This window comes from Centruroides vittatus, unplaced genomic scaffold, assembly GCF_030686945.1.
Source record: "Centruroides vittatus isolate TY-2023 unplaced genomic scaffold, ASM3068694v2 contig_387, whole genome shotgun sequence".
Classification (NCBI taxonomy): domain Eukaryota; kingdom Metazoa; phylum Arthropoda; class Arachnida; order Scorpiones; family Buthidae; genus Centruroides; species Centruroides vittatus.
In genome coordinates this window covers 45564-61307 of record NW_027122203.1, presented here as the reverse complement: position 1 = coordinate 61307, position 15744 = coordinate 45564, and the positions used below count along the sequence as shown (strand labels likewise).

The 15744-nt window shown below is 33.3% G+C and overlaps 1 protein-coding gene across 1 annotated transcript; it reads left to right on the top strand.

The window, feature by feature from the left end:
* The first annotated feature begins 887 nt into the window (after positions 1-887).
* LOC136975745 (uncharacterized) lies at positions 888-15242 on the top strand. The gene is made up of 6 exons (XM_067270839.1): positions 888-1185; positions 3643-3884; positions 5011-5128; positions 14697-14784; positions 15090-15187; positions 15232-15242. The coding sequence occupies exons 1-6, from the start codon at positions 888-890 to the stop codon at positions 15240-15242; spliced, it is 855 nt and encodes a 284-aa protein (XP_067126940.1).
* Positions 15243-15744: the final 502 nt, after the last annotated feature.

The following is a 15744-nucleotide window of genomic DNA, read 5'->3' as shown; positions in this document are numbered from 1 at the left end:
AAGATAGAGAAGAGTCGTGGGTCGTATCTCAATTGGGGTCAGACATAATGACATGTTTACTCGTTATTAGTATTTACAATTTTTATAAAACCCATTCCTTTTTCGAAAATTAAAAAATTCGCCATAATATTATAATGAGAAATATCAAAATTTTTTAAATACAATATCATAACAGATGGCGACACATGCAGTTTAAACGTTGCCGGAAAAGTTGATCAACTCGGTACTGCATTTTTTTAAAGATGGATTTCTACTTATAAAAACCAAAGTACTCGGAATTTATAATATTCTTACTCTTATCAAGAAAAAAGTTTCACCAATAAAATACTCGAAATGTATTCTACAATTTTATTACGGATTATGTTGAATGTTTGACTTTCCTCCATAAGGGAATTAAAAAGACCTTTTACATTATATTCCTCATTATATTCCTCCCATATTCTTCTATGTCCGGCGGGATAAAATGGCAAATTGATATAAAAAATTCTTGACATTGCCGTTTCAGATTCGAACCTGAAGCTTGAGAGTGGCACCATAACTCTTTATTCTACTACTCTATGCAAATTTGATATTATAATTTATGTTATATAAATTTCTTTGTGTAATTTTATTTATTTTAAATGCGTTTTTATGACAAAATAATTTCATGACAATATTTTAGAATTACAATAAAAATACGATAAAAATTATACCGCGTAATTTCGAAAATAAATTATAATAAAACATAATTATTATTTATTATGACATTTTCCTTATTTCATTTTATATAATGTTTAGAGGAAAATTTCTAAACAAGTAGAAAATTTCCGGAAAATAATTTTAAAATCTAATCGAAAATATGTTAGAACTTTAATACGTTCTTGGTGACAAAGAAGTATCTTTTCAATATGAGATTTAATGTTTTGAAATGGATATTTATTTTACTTCTGCTAAAGATTTCTGTAGTATTTACTAAAGAGACGGAAAATGTTGAAAACAATAACAATGAAACAATAGAAGAGAGCATTAAAACGTCTCTGGAGAGCGCGGAGAGAAGAATAAAAGGATATTTGAGGTCGCTTAATAAAGCCGCCATTCCTTACATGTTGAGAATTGCAGAAGAAGTGAAAATATCTACATCGTGTCAAACTTCCGGAATTCGATTTCTGAAAGAGTTAATGCAGTTAAAACCGTGGACTTTGAAGAGTAAGTACTTTTTAATATTTATTATATTAAAAAATTACACAGCGAGACTTCTCGACTAGTAATTAAAATAAGTGAATTTAAGAACTGTAACGTTACATTTCCTAAAGCTTGCCTAAAAGAAATGAAAGATGTATCCTGCCAGGTTTAATAATGAAAGAATGTAAATAGTAAAGCGCGAAAATTATAATTATTCGATAAAACGTTCAGGCTATGAAATAACAGTGTGAGATAACATGTAATAATGTACACAAAATTGAAATCGACTAAACGGGGAAACAGAAGACACCATTTCTATGACACGAGTTTCATGGAAATGGTGGATGCTAGGTTATATGCCGCATAAATAAACGGGCGGATTAGCATGTGTAATGCATAATAAATATACAGTCTATGAACTCGATATAACTTTTTAGTCTATTAATCTATTAAATACTATAGTAGTACGTAATCGTATGAGCCTGCTTGCCTTATACTCTTATGCCATCAACTTATCACACACATTTCGGATTTCTACAATTAACAATTAATATCCCAGAATACATTTCGTTGTTTTTAATATTTCTTCTCAGCCGAGTTACATACACAATTCCACAATATCGTTTTGTAATTAAAATACATAAAAGAAGCTGATAAAATTAATTGCTATACTCAGATAAACCATGTACTGTACATTACTATCAATTACTACGTACAACATCATAACTGTAATTATATAAAAACAACCTTAATAAATTTGAATTTACAAAACACTAATTACAATTAATGTTAACTCCCTAATTCACATATACTGTTGTGTAACATTTAGTTCTTAAAGTTTCCATTCTGGTATGTTCCTTACTGTTTTTTTTTTTTTTTTTTTTTTTTTTTTTTTTTTTTTTTTTTTTTTTTTTTTTTGAAGTCTAATACATCACAAAACCAACTATCATACTTTACACCACACTGTCTATTGATTTTTCTTGTTCTAGGGAGATAACATGTAAAACGAGTATGAATGAAAACCTCGCGCTATTTGTTAAAATTAAGTGAGAATTATTACATTAATTAATGAAACAGATAAATAGTCCTTGGAAATCCTTGGAAATAGTCCCGGGAAATACCTCCCAGGTTCATCCGTAATTTGTCTTTCTCTTTAATGACTTCTAATAGAGTTTGTACACTATTCTTGTTTGTAAACATAAGAAGTAATTTGATGAAAAATTAAAGAAAGTGTTATATTGAATTGAAGATTTAAGAATGTACTTGATCGATGACATTCATTAATGAGAATATAAGAATTTTCAAGTTTTTTTGAAAAACTCAATTCATCAAATGGAATGCTGGTGGATCAGAATTTGAAAAGTTAAAGAAAAAGAGAACTTGAAGAAGATACGAGAGAATGGAAAACTCTGACAACTCTACGGCCAATAAATAAATGAAAATGGAAATTTCATATTAAACGATGCTTTCAGTGTAGACAAATCCTGTGTTAGAAGAGGAATGTTTTTCTGGTATATAACTAAAAAGTACTTTAGTAGAAGAAATTACTGCAGGTTATTTATTTTAAATAAATAATTGTTCGAAACACTACAATCTATGCTGTAGGAAAATCTATGATAGACACTGTACGTGGAACCTTTGATTTCCAATTTTCTAACAGTACTTCAACGAACGGATTTAACATTTTTTAACACTCGATTTTCGCACCCATGTTCACTATCGCTTATGTAGCACCATAAATATCGACTAGACAATACTGAGTAAAAATATAAGTTGAATGAACCATTCTGACACACCCATAAACCTAAAGTACATGGAATTTTTGAGAAAATCCACGACTCTGTCCGAAATGATATAAACTTGCGACTAAACGAAAAAACACGTGAAACAGGTGTAAATATCCAGGGAGTGAGTTGGCAAGAGATTATTACGTAGAATGCGACTCGTAACATAAAAGACAATAAATCCAACATACAAAATTATTTATATCTCAGAATCTGGCTGAAGATTCAACCTAAGTTTATTAAGTTACTTAGAATGGCTTGTATCATATAAATGCTGGAAATTTTTCACACTGTGTATACTTCTGAATAAAGCGTTTAAAAAAACAGTTACTTTTCAGTGTATTAAAGATTTTTGAGTGAAGCTAAATCTAAAAAATTGCTTTGACATATATAAAAAATTATCAATATGTATGCCTATAAAGTTACACAGATATAAGATTGAAATTCCTCTCTGAAGTTGACTCCCACTTAATATACAAATGATTAAAAAACTGTAATTTACTACTTCATTTAAATATCCAATTAAATCCTGATTTATCTGGCACCTGACTACGTTCAAGGTTTCCAACAGTAAAGATCATTTGACTGACTGACTAACAAAAGAATTAAGTTTTTTATATCAGCAAACTTTAAAAAAATAATAATGGAATTTCTTAAACCATTTATCATATGTGACCTAATTTATTTTTATTTTCAGTGTTGGATGCTTTCGGAAAACCTTCTGCAGGTGCTTTGACTGTTAGCAATTGGATACGAGGCGATTACGATCAATGTTTATTGATTGACAATATAGAAGAAAAAAAAACAATTAAAAATTTGAAAAATATTCGAGGAAAATTTTGTTATATTGGTATCAATGCCGAAAGTATGTACCCTAAAGTTGCACAGATTATCAAACAAAGAAATAATTCAATTATACAACTGATTGAACACCTCATTGTAAGCGTTTTTCTCTTTATTTATTAAGTTTGAATTTTAATAGTTTTAAATTAATTTTCGGTCATCAATTGCCGAGTGAATGAAAACACGGGTAGTTAACGTAGTAGTCGGCTTCGAACGTCTTCAAAGGGTTTTCTACGTAGTTCTCTGGGTTTTCATCATCACGTCTAACACCTAAATAAGGGTAAATTTCCCATAGAAAGTCTTCCGATTAGGACTTTCTATGGTAAATTGACAGATTGACAGATGCCATTCCAACACATGGATAATCTGCCGCATTACAGATTACGATATGCTTGGTTGATATATTTGATTAATCAAACCTAAATATAAATATTTTTCCGTTTGCTGGTAAATTGTCAGTATTGCTGAAATTATTTAAATTTGTATAGATATTAATTTTTTTAATTAGAATTTAGTCGTATATTACTATAAACATTATTATCGTCATTCTTCAAGTCAATTAATAATGCTGTATAAATATTTTTTTAAAGTATCATACAATTTATATATATAATCGAGACGGGTTGATAATAATAATAGTCAGTGCAGAGCCCAAACGGTTAAGAGTTGAAAGTTGAAATTTGGTACATAGTTAGGTTACGTCACGAAAACGCACACTATGAAGACATTTTTCGAAATTCCTTCCCAGGCCGAGAAGGAGAGTATTAAGGCTTAACACTTCCATCAACAATGAAAGTGTTACGTAACAATAAAAGTGTTAAAAGAAAGCGACACGCAAGACGCAGATGGAGGAAAAAAATAGAGTAATATGTTAGAGCATATTCGATTTTCAAATTTAAACAGATTAGTTCGGTTTTTCTCGACTTTTCTTCTTTAGAACATTCGATGAAAATCGAACGATATAATCAGAACACGTCGTGAAAATCAAACAGTATTAGAACATTTGATTTTCAAATCGACCTTTTTTCAGTAATACTTAGTTCGTTGATGAAATTACTCTTTTTCTTTTGTGACTATAACGTAATAATCTTAATCTTCGCTATCGTTACTTTTGCCAGAGCAATGCCAGGCCTACCTGCTAGTATTATAATAATTGTTTGAAAATTTTATTACATTAAATTATTTTAATGGCGTTTTGGTTCATTCAAAACATTATTTTCAGGAACCATTTACACTTTCTTATATAAAAACGTTATTCGAGACAGATACTAAATTTTGGATAGATGTTTGCATACCAAGTCCTTGTTCTAAAGATGACTTGAATAATATTCTTGCATGGGGTAAGTTTATTTTCTAGAATGTTTAATTTTAATACAATTACTCAATTTAACTTTTATGTATTTATTTATACTTTTATTTTAAATTATTACTTGAAAACTATCACTATATAACCATGCCAATAAATAAACATTGAAAGTAGAGAAAATCTAACAATCCTATAAAAATTTATACAACTCAATACTACAACCTTTAGAATTCTGACATCCCGTCCCACAGGTCCCACCACCACTCCTTGCTGTACCTGCGTGAGCGTACCAGCAAGTCCCTTAGACTTATAACACCATAAGCTATCTACTAGTCCTATGCACCATACACATAAGGACACCTAAGTAGATTTTTATTGGCATAGTATGGTCATGCCAACACCATGTATGCACCATATAATATGTTAGAAACGCAGCAGGACGTTTATGGACGTCACTGCTGGTAATTACAACTTGTGCCTTCCCCGAGCAGGAGGGGAACCAAAATACCTGTAATAAAACATATATATATAAAAGCATAAAAACTATATATAATAAAATACCTTTTACGCACTAATATAAAACATTAAATACCTGTCAGTGCACCCAGCACAATAGAATACCTAGTTAAAATATATATATACATATAACAATAAATATAAAAACAATATATAACATATATAAAACCATATATAACAAATGTATACCCCCATTAAAAAATATATATACCTATAAAAATAAAAATGCACCATACCCCAACAATAAACCAATTCTGCCCCAGTAAAATACTATTCAATAGGGAATAGTAGAAACTATGTTAGTATTAAAAACCTTGTTAGTATTAAAATCTAGGGACCGTACATCAAGATACGTACTATACATCCCATAATACAATATAACATATATAATATGCACCATTAAAACCATAAAATCAATATAAATAAAAACGTAGGTCAAACACCGACCCTAAAATCAATACGTTTACTTAACATACGTTTTAAAACCTTATAAGCACCATACCATGTAGACTTGGTGAGCCACCAAGTTGGCGCAGACCTCATTAAAATTAGTATCAATGGAGGGGTCTATATTTAAAATCCCCTTTAACCTATTAATATCATTGTAAAATATAATACAATAAAACATAAAATGCTGGAGGGTGTCGACGGCACCGCACTCACAATGGTCATCCTCGACCAGGTGGAACGACTTAAGCTTACTTTTAAAATCACCATGACCACTTACTATTTGAGTGGTATAATAATTTGGCTCAAACCACTTTGCCATTAACCTATTAGTAATACTAGGGAAGTACCCGTAGGTTATTCTCCCCTTTACACACCTGTCCCACCGGTCTTGCCACATGCCATTAATAACCATAAACACCTTATTCTTTACCTCTTTAATATTAGGTGCAATGCCGTCGTACACCACACCACCAAAATTAAAAGCCATGTTCTTATTAATTAAAGTATTAAAATACCTTTTATCTATCTCTAGATCAATTGGTAAAAGCCCTGCAATCACCTGAAGGGCAACAGTAGATACAGTGTTATACCATTTAGTTAAAATCAATAAGACACTCCTTTGGGCTCGTTCCATTTTAGTTTTATGATACCCTTTCAGGAGGTCATGCCAACATAAAACACTATATAATAAAATATTTAAAAATAAACCTTTATATAAAACACAAAGAGTCGTGAAACTGGAGCCCCACTCATACCTTATACTCTGTTTTAACATATCAAAAATCTTAATACACCTATCGGTGATAGACGTGACATGTGGCGTAATACTCATACCGGCCCCAAACCTAACACCAAGATACTTTACCGAGTCGGCAACCTTTATAACCTTATTGTTAAGCCTGACTCTTGGCGGCCGTTCTTTATTCAACATACCTTTCAGTAAAATCGCCACCGTCTTCTCAACCGACAACTCTAATTTATTAGCCACTAGCCAACTTTGTAGCAGATTCACCCACTTTTCACTGTGGGACTCCAGCTCACTCCTCGAATTACCGGATATAATAAAAACTAAGTCATCCGCGTAGGCAATATACTCAACGCGATGCTTATTAAAAATCCTTAGGACACCATCAAATACCATATTCCAGAGTACAGGTCCTAGAACCGACCCCTGGGGACAGCCCCTATTGACCTTTTTAGTCACCTTTAGGTTGGCTTCCTCGTACACTACCTTTCTATTACTTAAGTAGTCCCTGAGTAACTTGTATAAATCTATGGGACACTTACTATACCTTACTTCATTCATAATCGAGGGCCATCATAGGTGATCAAATGCATCCTTTATATCAAAGAAAATACCTAATACGTATTTGCTACAAGACTCATCTACAACCTTCCGGAGGCGCAATAGTGCGTCCTCCGTTGAGCAACCTTTCTTAAAACCATATTGGTACTTATCATTATACTCCTTAATTACAGGTTCAAGCCTGTTCTTTATAATACGCTCAAAAATTTTACCCAATTAGACAAATTTGCCTGTACGACCTCGGATTAGTCTTATCTTTATTACCATCTTTATATGTTATAACAACCTTCCCCTGTTTCCAACAGTTTGGAAAGACACCATACCCTAGACATGCCTGATACAGGCACCTCATGCGAGGCTTTAAAATATCATACCCATTCTTTATTACCTAATACGTAATCTTATCGGCCCTGGGAGCCTTTTGCTCCCGCAAAGCCCTGGCAGCAATGTCTATGTCGTTATTACCAATATCATCGACATGCCCAGTACAATTATACTCATGCACCATAATCCTTTGTACCCTATGGGTACTATCATCCTCCTGCTGGTCGTCGTTTCGAAACAGGGTACCCAAAAGAAACTCGACTACCTCGGTTCAATTGAGTAACTCCCTATTACCACATTTCATATTAACCAATACCTGATTAGTCTTGAGCTTATTTGTTTAAATTTTATATGGGGTGCCCCAGGGATCACCTTTTGTTTTAGCATTAACGTACCTTGTCCAGCTCTCTTTCCTTATGGCTTTCAACTTATCTTTATAGATCTTTTTCTTTGCCACATACAAACCTTTTTAACTCGTTCCGCCTTCTTGGGTCAGAACACCTTTGAAATACTTTCCTACTTTTATTCACCTGCCGTTTTAGGCTCTCTAACTCATTACACTACCACCTAGGAGCCCAGTTCTTCCTCTCTGTTTTAGGGATAGCACAAACCATAGCATCTTTGATACTACACTGTATACGGGTGCAGTACTTATCACCTCATACTTGTTCTTTATAATTTCAAAGTTTTTCGTCAATAAATTTTGCCCCAGTTTTTGCCGAAACTTGTGCCAATTAGCACTGCCAAAGCCAAAAGAGCCAAAAATGCACTGAGGACTTTGCACCTTACCTACATTGTACTCATAAATTATTAAACCATGCTCACTAGTGGTTTCATGTGTCATCCACCAATTTTCAATTACCACACCATGAGTAGCAAGGATCAAATCAATATACGAATACCCCCTACTGGACACAAACGTAGGACCTGCCTCTGGATCATTAACACATACCAAGTCCCACTTTAAAATCGTTTCTAAAAGCAAGTTACCGTGCATATCGGTATTTTCACTGCCCCAGAGAGTAGCTTTCGCATTACCATCCATACTTATTATTATATTCTAGCCCTGCAACCTCCCCAGGATAGCTTCTAACTCATTTATACCATTCATTATTTCATTACTCGAAGACATGTACAGTACATACTAATTAAAAACACTTTGAAACCATCTCCCATGACCTGTGCAACAGCACACGTTGTGGATGTTAGGCTATTAATAGCTAGAACTGCCCACTTCCTGTTATAAATAATAACAGCCGCCCAGGGCTGCGTCTGGGAGCACTGACTGTGGACGATATTTTCCTTAGTCTCCATACCTAACACCTTACCTGGAGTTGCATAGGGCTTTTGAACCAGGGCTATATCTACCCCTTTTATAGCTACAACCTTGCTCAGCTCTCCCGGAACAGATCGACTCCGATCCATATTTAATTGCGCTAGCTTTATTTTAAAATTAGTATTTGGACTACTGTCCATAATCTATTTTGGCGAGGTATCGCTCCAACGCCATTTTATATGAGAGACAATCTTTGTCCCTTAACTTATGTTTATGGGGTTTACCCATTTGCTTGCATGTTATACATGCTTTTTCTGTCACTTCCACTTTACATTCTGGTCTTTGTGGCCGGTCTTACCACAATTACTACAAACCATCTCTGTTGCACCGCAGTGCTTTGCAACGTGCCCAAATCTTCCCCATATAGATTCTCACTATTCAATTCCACTATGTGGACCAATATCTCATCTATTGTCATGTTCTTAGGAACATCTTTGATAACCATTCTAGGCCGACGTTTAGCCGGCTGCTCTATTTTAAGGCAAGTGCCCTGAAATTTAGTATTATTAACAACCTTATCTAGATCACCTTTTGAAGCCAGGGTTACCACAATACTTGAACTTCTCATCTTACGTAAACTACTAATTCTCACCTTATTTTTCCTTGGATCTATATTTTTAAAAAAGTTTTCCTTAATAGCATCGCTATTCATTTCGCTCTTATTGTCGTGGACCAGTAGTACCGCTTCATTTTTTGCAACCATACTTTTAACCACTCCCTGAGCCTTACCAGTACTCGGGATACTCATATTAGCCACTTGGCTATAACTTTGCTTACCTTTATATTTCTTATCGATTTCATCTGACATCTCTCTTACCGTTTAACCTGTGCCTTAAGCACTTCTTTCTTTGTTACTAAATTTTGTACTATCTTTTGAGCTTCAGTCATATAATCTAATATTTTACCTGTCATAACACCAGTTATACGACTATTTTTGTCGTAACACAATTTGCTTAATTCTTGCATTATACTATTCATCCTGTCATTTTCATTACCTTTACTTTACTTCATTCATTTTGTCATTCTCGCTCACCTGAACATCTATGACCGAGTTCGAAGATCTACAACCAGACAATCTCTTTCCATTGTCACCACCTTCCACATTACCTTTAGGTTTAATTAATTTAGAGAAATCCATGCATGTTGGATGTACTGGGAAGAGAAACGGTCGACCACGGCGTAGCCCCCCTGCGCCGTGGCAAGGGTAATTACGACAGGGTTTCGCCAGGTCACCTGAAGAGATCGTTAACGACACCAAGATTTGTCTGTCACCTAGGTGCCATCCAGCCCTCAGCACGATGCCTCCCACCTTGGCTTAAGCGACTGCCGCCACATACTTCGCTTCTCAAGTGTGTCTCCCGAGGCATGACCTGCGACCATGGGTCCAGCTACACACCCACTACTAGGCCCCCCGCCTCGACAAGGCGCATGCGGCCGACGATTATATTAGGGGAGAGGAATTCTGACAGGTGAAAATCTCTATAGCATCTAACCAAGGTATAGACATGTATTAAAAAGTGCCAGGGAGCTAACGTGCGCGCTGAGTTTGAATCGCCACTATAAAAGTGCCACTTTCTATGGATATTTGTGCCCCAAAGTGCAACTTTGTGGCGCAGTATTTACAGAGCGGCTTAGATACTCCAAAAATAATCTACATGTTTGTAATTAGTGCAAAAAAAAACTGCAAAAAGTAATTTTCTCAGTTTTCTAGGCACGGTTTATAGCTAAAGTCTAACCTAGATGTTCTGAAAGTATAAGGACTGAACCCTGCTTAATAAATACTACGGTGGCACCCTGGCACGAATAGAACGCTGTCCATAACTCTGAAAAATGAAAATTTCGAAATGACGAAAAATTCCTTCAGGACAAATTTTCATCAGAATCATCCTACTAATAAACAAGAGGGTAAAACAAATGAACACTGCTCTCGCATTCGTGCCTTACCAACAAGCTGGATAAGTGAAAGTCTTCCAAGTTTTATTCAGGTGTCTAACATGTCCGTAGGGGCCAGTTTTTAATGGATAGACTATGACGGTCTTTGATGACGGCTTTCCATCTGAGATATTCTTTTTCTAACGAATCCAGCCCAGTTATTCTTCTTTCTATTTCCTGAATTGAGGTTCCCCAAGAGCTTGAATTTTCAAAAACAAACTTTGGTCAATGCATATATAAGGCCTTCTATTTGCATGGACCAAACATTGTTTCTGAAAATTCAAGCTTTTGAAAAACCTCGATTTAGGACATAGAAAAAGGAATTACTGGGCTGGATTCGTCAGATGAATATTTCAGATGGAAATCTGTCATCAAACACTAAACGGCTTGGAAGAAAAGAAATTATGAAAGCAAAAACATCAAGCTTACTAAACGTTGGCTGAGGAAAAACAATTTGGTCAGCACAAGGGCTGACAAAAGCAAAACATTGGTTATTATGAAAAGGCAGACTTATGATGGAGCATTAGAAGATTACATTAGAAAAACAGAGTGCGAGCATATTGACCCAAAAATCATGGAAAGTATCGATAAAAGAGCTAAGATGGTTAAAAAAGCAAACCTCACTAACGCATTACCTTACCTCAAATATTGTCGAAATTCCAGGCCTGGGATACCGAGATTATTTGCTTTTGCCAAAACCCATAAGGAGGGTAAAAAATAAGACCTATAGTTGAAAGATGCAAAAGACCAACTTTTATCCTTGAAAAGCGATTACATAAATTTCTCACCTCTCAGTTTGAGAATAATGTGTGTGGCACAGGATTTCAGAAATGTAGTTAATGAGATACAGGATCTAATGTTAATGGATGATAAAGTGGGAACTGTAATGAACGATGTAAACTTATACCTCTCTATTAAAATCGAATCATGCATGTCATTACTTTTGGACTTCATGCACAACAACAGCCCGGATTTGCTCTGTTACCATAATGAGTCGGTAGAACATGCTAGCCTCATTTGTTATGAATCTTTTTTCTCCTTCAATGGCCGACAGTACAGAAAAAAGAGAGGAGTTCTTATAGGAAGTCCCATATCAAGACGGTTATGTGAGCTGGTATTGAAAAAACTAGAAAGAAGTGTTCTTTGTTACTTCAAAGCTGATGTTGTGTATTTTAAAAGATACGTAGACGATATATTTCTGCTGTGGAAGAATGACCGAATAATCGATGTTTGTTAGCTTCAAGATGAAAATTGAACAGAAGGGTTTCTCACGGATACATGTTTTAGACATAAATATTGAATTCGAAGAGGGGCATTTAGTCGCTAAGGTGACCGTAAAATCGACACAAACCCCACTCGAACGATCCTTTTCAGTACAAAATGGCTGCCTTCCGTGCCCTCATTAAAAGGGCTATTCTCTATTGCAGCAGTATAACAGATAAGCAAAAACAATTTAATAGGATAACTCAGATCGCCAAAGCGCTGGGATACAATGCGGATAAGATAACAGCACTTATCAAAAGCTACAAAATAATCAGAGCAAAAGCTCCAGCCAGAGATTTCTCTAAACTCACAAAGTTTACTTATGATAAAAGTAAAAAAGCCATCATGAAGGAAATTTCGGACCGAAAAAAGTCCATGATAATTTTCAAGAGAGCTCTCAATTTATATTAAATATTAAGGTACGACAAAGACAAAATTGATAAAGAAAGAAGAGCAGGAGTACATGATTCCATATGAAAACTTGGAACTAGACATCAAAAAAAATTATATTGGTGTCACCAGCAAAAATTTAGGAGTCAGATTGAAAGAGCATAAGTACAATGTCAGTAAAGGATCGAACGCCACAATATTATCGCAGATGGCACAACCTGAGGGCTCAGTGGTCAAGTGGGATGAAGCAAGTATCATAAACCACAGTGCATCCCCCGACTTCGGCCATAGGCGCCGAAAATATTGAAATCTATAAAGGTAGATTGCATGATACGTGCCTTAATTCTAGAGATGCCGAAGGGTTACCAACAGCCTGGAAATACCTAATTGAAAACTTGGAGAGCTTATAGTTTAAGCCTTGATCTTTGTTTTTGCATATTTTGCATTTTTCATATTTCATACACGATATAATTGTATAATATTCTAATACTTTATTTTTAATTTTTTACCTTATACCTGTATACTTGTATTTTATATATATATATATATATATATATATACTTACTAACAATATATATATATATTGTTAATTATAATTTTATTTATGTTTTTTATTTTTATTTCTTATATGTAAGTTATATACGCTTATTTTCTTCGTTATTTCATTTGTATTTACATTTTTTTCTATTTATTTATATTCGAATTTTTCTAACCTGACGATGGCGAGTAAATTTGGCAGAAAACGTTTGTTGCGTTTCTATTAAATTTCTCAGCAACATAAGGTGTTGTGTTTTGATTGCAGTAGAAAACAAAAATAATTAACAATAGCTTTTGAGTGTGCTGTACACGTTTCTTCGCTGGAATTTCATTATCATTGATTTTACAACATGTGAAAGATAAGCGAATCTCATGATATATACAATGATTTGTACTTTTAGATGCAACCTTTAGATCTAGGTACCATTCAAAATAATAAATTACAAAAAATATCTTATTATATGAAAGAGGATCCACGTTAAATTTAAGTTGAATCCCCCCAGAAAGGAAGGAAGCTGATAGACTCAATTCAAATGATTAACGAACTTCAAAATTAAAATCCGCAAAACACTATCGCGAACTGTAGTGTAAAAGCAGGTTTCAGTTAACAATTTCTGACGCTTTGAATAAATCACAATTTTCTATTAAAATCTGTCCAACAAGATTGCGCAGATTTCATTACTTCACTGAGTAATGAAGAAATATCATTTGAAGACAATCACCTAACATGACAATCACCTGAACATTTATCTGAAGAAGACATAGTTGCTGAAATTAAGAACCAAGTGCAGAAACTAAGCGAGAAGGACGAGGACGAAATGCAACCTGTTAAAGGCAAACATTCTGGACATAATTTACTAATCGTTCTCAGGGGTGAAAAGTCATCAAGTGTATCTTTATCCCTGAGAATGGTTGTTAAAACTAGTGAAATTCCGAGAAAGTATGCCTTCTTGGGTTGATCGGTCTATATGAAAGAGAATGTCTTTCTGAGACAGGTTCACACGTCTTTAAAAAGACAAGGTACTTTCAAAGCCTTCGACTAATAAAAAAAACATTACTAAACAGCAAAGAAGAGAATCGTCTAGCGAACGTGTGTAAATATTCTCTTAACTAATAGTTTCACTGTATTGTTAGTTTGTACGTATAAAAATCTGAAATGTAATGTTTGTAATATAAATATATTGCTTGTTAAAATTACGATAGCTTTTCTAATTCGAGATTTTGTTATCACGAAAATTTTTTTCTCTACCTTCAATTTTGAGTTATCAAAAGTCAACTGTACTGTATATAATATATATTAATGTTTTTTAAAACATAAACTACTGAAATGGCGTTTTTAAAACCAATACAACATATTTCCAATTACAATAAAATGGTAGGAAATAATAAATATTACGTAATAATCTAAATTAATCAAATTTTACTTTTTACAAAGTGTCTCCATTAAATTAATAAATAATTTGATGTCTGTGCTATTCATTTTATGAAATAAAACCATATTAATAATTTCATGAATAAATATTAATGTTTCAATTAAATAATTTGCAGCAACTGGAGATAATTCAATGTTACAAGTTAAAGGATGTAAAGAGCGAGATGAAGAAAGAATTTATTCAATCTCACAAATATTTTGCTTGTAAGTTGTAGAATTAGTGGTGTTTACAACACAAATAACATGATTAATATTAAACAGATTTGTAGATTTACTTCGATCATTTTTTATTTTACTTATGCTTATAAATTTTATAATTATAATATTACTGACTTCATTTTATTGTTTTTTTATTTTAATAATTTTTTTTTAAGTTACGTTTACAAAAATAGTGAAGCAAGACTAATTTTATATTTTATGTGTATATAATTAAATAAGTATCCAACAAAATATTTTATAAATTACATTAGCTATAATGCTTGCAATAACATTGATTAATGTTTTTATAGATCCATTTTAGGATTCTTTTTAATATGGGTATTGCTTGCAACAGTCGTGGATAATTTATTAATAAAACTGAATTCTGATATACGTCTAAAAAGTAAAGGTAAGATTTACAATATTTAATACATACGACGGTTATTTTTAAAGGTTATAATTAACCGCTTTTTATCGAAACCAAACTTTTTATTTTATTGAAATAACATTTTTGACCTTAATCCTGCTACATTCAGCTTTGACCTATCGCCATACTTTTCCTCTGTTGTATATAATAGCTAAAAAAGTAAATATTTGCCTTAGCATAACATACTTGCATATATATAGAATAGAGAAGCTTGTACATTATTGTTTTAACTTTTCCATGTACTGTAAACGTTTTAGAATTATATTTTACAACATTGGAATTTCGTTAATCTGACACTCGATAATTTAAAATTTTCGGTAACTCGGTATTCTCTGAAATTAAATGATGATAAATCTTCTAGTAAAAGAAATAATTTTAACTTCACGGGCTTAAAGGGTTTAGCAGAAAATTGAAACAGAAATCGCCATATTTCACATCCATAGTCCAATTTGAGATTTGTTGTATTCTGTCGCGAGTAATATTCTTCTTAAACAATTCAGGGCATGTTCTAGGAGACCGAAAAGTAATTAAAATACAAC

Excerpts from the sequence above, each read along its gene's own strand:
- LOC136975745 (XM_067270839.1), top strand. The coding sequence starts at position 888 with ATGAGATTTAATGTTTTGAAATGGATATTTATTTTACTTCTGCTAAAG. Across the intron at positions 3,885-5,010 it reads AACTGATTGAACACCTCATT|GAACCATTTACACTTTCTTA; the intron begins GTAAGCGTTTTT and ends CATTATTTTCAG. Across the intron at positions 5,129-14,696 it reads GAATAATATTCTTGCATGGG|CAACTGGAGATAATTCAATG; the intron begins GTAAGTTTATTT and ends AATAATTTGCAG.